At 39.8% G+C, this 5,211-nt stretch overlaps 1 protein-coding gene across 1 annotated transcript in view; it reads left to right on the top strand.

Moving 5' to 3' along the window:
- Positions 1-2,338: 2,338 nt before the first annotated feature.
- Positions 2,339-5,211, top strand: part of LOC106805555 (myosin heavy chain, muscle-like) — a 42,792-nt gene continuing 39,919 nt past the window's right edge. The window contains exons 1-5 of the mRNA XM_014807196.1: positions 2,339-2,403; positions 2,645-2,904; positions 3,836-3,979; positions 4,530-4,686; positions 5,028-5,055. Of these exons, the coding sequence (XP_014662682.1) occupies positions 2,680-2,904; positions 3,836-3,979; positions 4,530-4,686; positions 5,028-5,055 (554 nt within the window). The 5' untranslated portion in view covers positions 2,339-2,403; positions 2,645-2,679. The remainder of the gene's footprint in view (positions 2,404-2,644; positions 2,905-3,835; positions 3,980-4,529; positions 4,687-5,027; positions 5,056-5,211) is intronic.

Genomic DNA, 5,211 nt, shown 5'->3' with positions numbered 1-5,211 from the left:
CGGACGGACGGCCGGACGGACGGACGGACGGACGGACGAACGAATCGATCGATCGATCGATGAATGGATGGATGGATGGATGGATGGATGGATGAATGAATGGATGGATGGATGGATGGATGGATGGATGGATGGATGGATGGATGGATGGATGGATGGATGGATGGATGGATGGATGGATGGATGGATGGATGGGTGAGTGGATGGATGGTGGGTGGGTGGATGGATGGATGGATGGATGGATGGATGGATGGATGGATGGATGGATGGATGGATGGATAGATGGATGGATGGGTGGATGGATGGATGGATGGATGGATGGAATAAATAAATATATATATATACGTAGGTAGATAGTTAGATAGCTAGATAGATAGGGGGGTAGATATATATAGATAGCTAAATAGATAGACATATAGATGGATAGATATATGGAGTGACAGATAGAGAGATATACAGGCAGAGAGTAAGAGAGGGGCGAGAGGAAAGAAGCAGAAGAGGGCGAGATCGAGAGATAGAAAAAAGAGTTACGAAATAGACTCGATGATTGTTTCGAAAACGTAGTAGCAAAACAGTATTAGAAACGCTAGTTCGGAAACAAAGTAAAGATATATATAGTACTAGAACCTTGACTAAATTAGTCATTGAATAGATCTGTGTTTTCTCTTTCGCTCACTCGTTTGATCGCAAAATATTCACTCACAGACAATGAGCATATCTCACTTCTGGGAAGCATCAGCAATGTCGTGTGCGTTCCTATATTCCGTCGTCAATTGTTATATGGGAAAAGACCAATCCTGCTCGCCCAGCACAATTATAACAACCAAAATAACACGGATCACTGACACGAGTAACACAGCGAGTAAAATTAGAACGGGCACAATCTTTCAGTTGCAGTTAACTCGTAAAAATTCCTTTCTTGTCTGGCTTTAGGTATTATAATTTACACGGGATCTCGCCTTACCGATACCGCCGATGAAAAAACTCGTTCTGTTATCTCGCTGCTTAAAACAATACTCAAAGTGCAGTGCATTTTTTACTTCAGTTGCTGCTATTTTCGGGTTCAAATGCGAACCAGGAGCAAAGATACATTACACGATACATGATATATTAGTTAGAAACGTTTTAAATATTACCAGAATTGAATATTAATAATTGAATGGGTAAATTATTTAGGATAAGTTTTACTATGTAATTATATACCGAATTCGCAATGTTGTAAGGATATCACTTTAAGAGCTAATTGAAACCCTCCTGAACATTAACTAGCACAATGTGGTATTACAATGTCATATGCCTATTTTAGCAAACAGGTAAAAGCGAGATATAGTGTGAAAGACAAATTTTAGGACGAAATAACATGATGCAAATATAATACAATGTATGCAATAATACCCGCGAATTTTTCCGGATTCACATGAAATTGAATTTCAATGGATTCGATTGGCAAAAAATAATCCATATGCTAAATGGAAATAGAATACAGTACGCCAACGATGAGTTTATTCGTCAAAAAATATAAGGTACATGCCCCTACAGATACATTCTTATTATTCAGATACTGCACTTGCTTCATTGTTAAATTCCTCACATGGGACATGGCGACGTATACAAACATAAAATGACACTACCTGATATTAAATCTCTATAATGAAATCGCACGTGGAATAGTAAGGTTAACATGATGCATTAGTAGTCAAAACATAAGATGATAACAATGAGATACACACTGACACTCGTTCACTGAAATGAATTACATGATATTAGCTTATCGATTAGATATCGATTATATATCGAATTAATTTATCGAGCACAAGAAAGAAGTGGCTAGCCAAAAACTGTGACCGCTATTTAACTCGCACAGTTCCAAATATATGAGCAGGTTTGTGTATTTATCCCTTGCTTACGACATGACGCAATACACAATGTTACGCCAAAAAATACTCGCCAATTTACTGCACTACATCATTCACGTGAATATTATATATATATATATATATATATATATATACACATATGTATGCATATTGTTCACGTATCATGAAATCAACCGAACGGTCGTTGTGCTTTCTTGCGCTCATGAACAGATGCATCCAGGCCTGGTAACCAATCTTCCCGCCAGACCGCAACTCACATAAAAAATGATTTTATTTTAAAACTCGTGCGGGCTGTTGTTACCTCTACGGTTTACAACGGCTGCTTGCTGGCAGACGAAAAAAGATACTCCCGTTATGGTTGTGGATTAAATTGCAAACTCCACCCTCAGATGTTACCACGTCATTGTAGTGGTGCCGTTCATTCGCTCGCTATTTATGAACAATAATCTCCAGGTCGTGTTACCGACAGCCTAGGTATAAAACGTGGCGAGGAAGTAGAACCAAGCGCACAGCATCTCAAGGATAGGTACGTACCAGAGTGATAGCGCGCTCTTATTGTTTAACTTGCGGTAACTTTGTTAAATTATAGAATACGAAACACATTAAAGATGACGTGAATGCTACGACTACCAACTATATAGGTGATCAGCTGTCGTTTGCCCTATTGATTGAGAGCAATCCGTGTTGCCTAGTTTCTGTTTGATATCCAACAGTTGAGAGTATGCAACTATGAATTTCGTCTAATATCCTGTTTTCACATTCGCTAGGGGAAGTCTGATTGGCCGCAATACCCTCTGACACCATGCTGACCCAAGCACTGCCCTTGCCATGGGGAACGAAGGAGCTGGCCCTACAGGACCCTTGGCAGTTCCTGAAGCCTACCGAAAAGATGAAGATAGAGACGGCAAACATGCCGTTTGACGCTAAGAAGATGGTGTGGGTGCCGGACGCAAAAGAGGGCTACGCCCCGGGAGAGATCAAGGAAGTGAAGGGAGACATGACCACCATTCTTAAGAACGGAGCCGAGGTATTTATTCGGAATATATATATCGAGTATTTACATAATCGTTAGTTATAGTATGAACATAACGATTATTTCCATATGCCATATGCTATTGCCTACTCTCTTACCCTCGCTCTCAGAAGCTTACTTCACATTCACACATTTGTTCACGCTGTCCCCCCATTGCTCGTTCTACCGTATGAGACCATTTGGGTTCTCTCAAAGACACATGCATGTACGTTTATTTATTGCTTCCAACCCGGTGTCCCGCATCGATATGTCTCATCGTCGTGTTCTTTAGCACTGAATTGTCCCTCACTAATAATTTTATTTACATTCACTTCTTCGGACTACTTGTCTCGAACCTGCTTCTTCTTGTTCCTTCGTTAACACTCGCGGCCTTTCCCTCTTGCCTCACCGCCTCCGTCATTTTCTCTCATTGTATTCCATTCACATCACACACTCATTTTCTTGCTTCATCCGTCTGTATCTATCATATTTAGATATAGATATAACTCAATTCGTCTAAATCTATGTTCATTCGCACTCACGTTGCTCTCACGTACTATAACAAACTCTACACAAGATATAAACAAACATATACAACACACAATATACAAAAGTTTATAACTCTCGTTAAATATGTTTACCGTTACCCTCAGCTTTTCAAACTCGTTTGCTCTCAACCACGCGTCCGATCAGTCTGTGTCCCTCTATCACGTACACATGTTATCTTTCTCCCTCCGCTATCACTCTAGCGCTATCCCTCTCTCCGTACCCCGTCCGCTCGTCCTTCCCTCCCGCACTTCTCCTCTCGTTCCATACGTTTTCTTGCACGCGCTGTGCCTTTTCTGCTCTCTCTCTCTCTCTTTCTCTCTCTCTCTTTCTCTTACGCCCTCTCTTCCTTTCTCTATATATCTCCCCCTCTCTCTGAGTATAATATTTCCCTTTGCAGGAGATGACTATGAAGACTGAGCACGTTCAGCAGATGAACCCTCCGCAGTACGAGAAGTGCGAGGACATGTCTAACCTGACATACCTGAACGACGCTTCCGTTCTTCATAACCTGAGACAAAGATATCGCGCTTGGATGATTTACGTAGGTTTTCTCAAACTATGTTCAATGGAAAGTTAATTTTCAATTGGTGCATCTCGGATAAGCGATATAATATTCGGAACATTGTTATTGGGAATAACAACACGTTCATTATACCTAACTGTCATTGCTTATCGTGGCCTCAAACGTGATATAATCTCCTAAACGTCTTTATTATGGGGAGAGAAGAATTTTATATTATTTTGGTTGATTAAGAGTTTAAATTTGACTATGTACCTTTACTGTTCGATGTTAATGCAAGAATATAGAAAACACGATTTCATGGATCGCAGTATTGCGTGTGGTGAGCGGCTGCTAATAATCTACTAAAGTAATGTAACTTGTGTCTTGACCAAGCCATACAGAACAAAAACTAGCATCGTCGATAACGCAAATTGATCATGAATTTTTTTAAATTAAGCTGAAGATTATTTAATACTACTTACTAATATCGAACACTGATTATCACTATGTAGCAGTCGTGTTGTTCTTTAACTCTATATTTAACATAATTCACGATAATAATGATGTTATTACTTGTGAAAATATATAGACATACTCTGGACTGTTCTGCGTTGTGGTCAACCCCTACAAGAGGCTTCCTATCTACAACCCAGAGGTTGTCATCGAGTACCGTGGCAGGCGCAAGAATGAGGTGCCACCTCATCTGTTCGCGGTGTCGGACAATGCTTATGCTGCCATGATTGCCAGTACGTTTATTCAATACAAGCGCGCGCATAAACATATGTGTTGTGAAAATATTTGGAGATCATAGTCGTCATTGATGACCGTGCCAATAACAGTTCTCGCGAAATCTTTCACCTCTCCAAGACGAGTGATTTCCAGGGCGTTAGATATTATTTTCAAAGAATCAACGAATACCTCATGTTGTTAAAATAATTTTATGGCCGTCCATACTACATTGAATGATTCACGTCCCCGAACAGCTTATCAACTATTTTACATAATATTAGGCATTCCACGCGGCTGCATGAGAAAAGGAAAATGTGTGAATACACGTATATACTATAACGTGATGTTCTCATTTCAGATAGAGAAGATCAGTCTATGTTGATCACGTAAGTTTTTTGGAGTTAAACACATTGCAACTAAATGTTCTTAGAAAAAGACACTCTAACAAAGATAACTAAAGTGTGTCTAAGCATCACGAATTTTAAGATCATCACGTGTAAAACGTAATATCGCGTTTCCGCTTATGAATCTACTTCATACAA

The sequence above is a fragment of the Priapulus caudatus genome, unplaced genomic scaffold (assembly GCF_000485595.1).
Source record: "Priapulus caudatus unplaced genomic scaffold, Priapulus_caudatus-5.0.1 Scaffold117, whole genome shotgun sequence".
NCBI classification, from domain to species: domain Eukaryota; kingdom Metazoa; phylum Priapulida; class Priapulimorpha; order Priapulimorphida; family Priapulidae; genus Priapulus; species Priapulus caudatus.
Note: the sequence above shows the minus strand (reverse complement) of the source record. Positions and strands in the feature narration are given on the sequence as shown.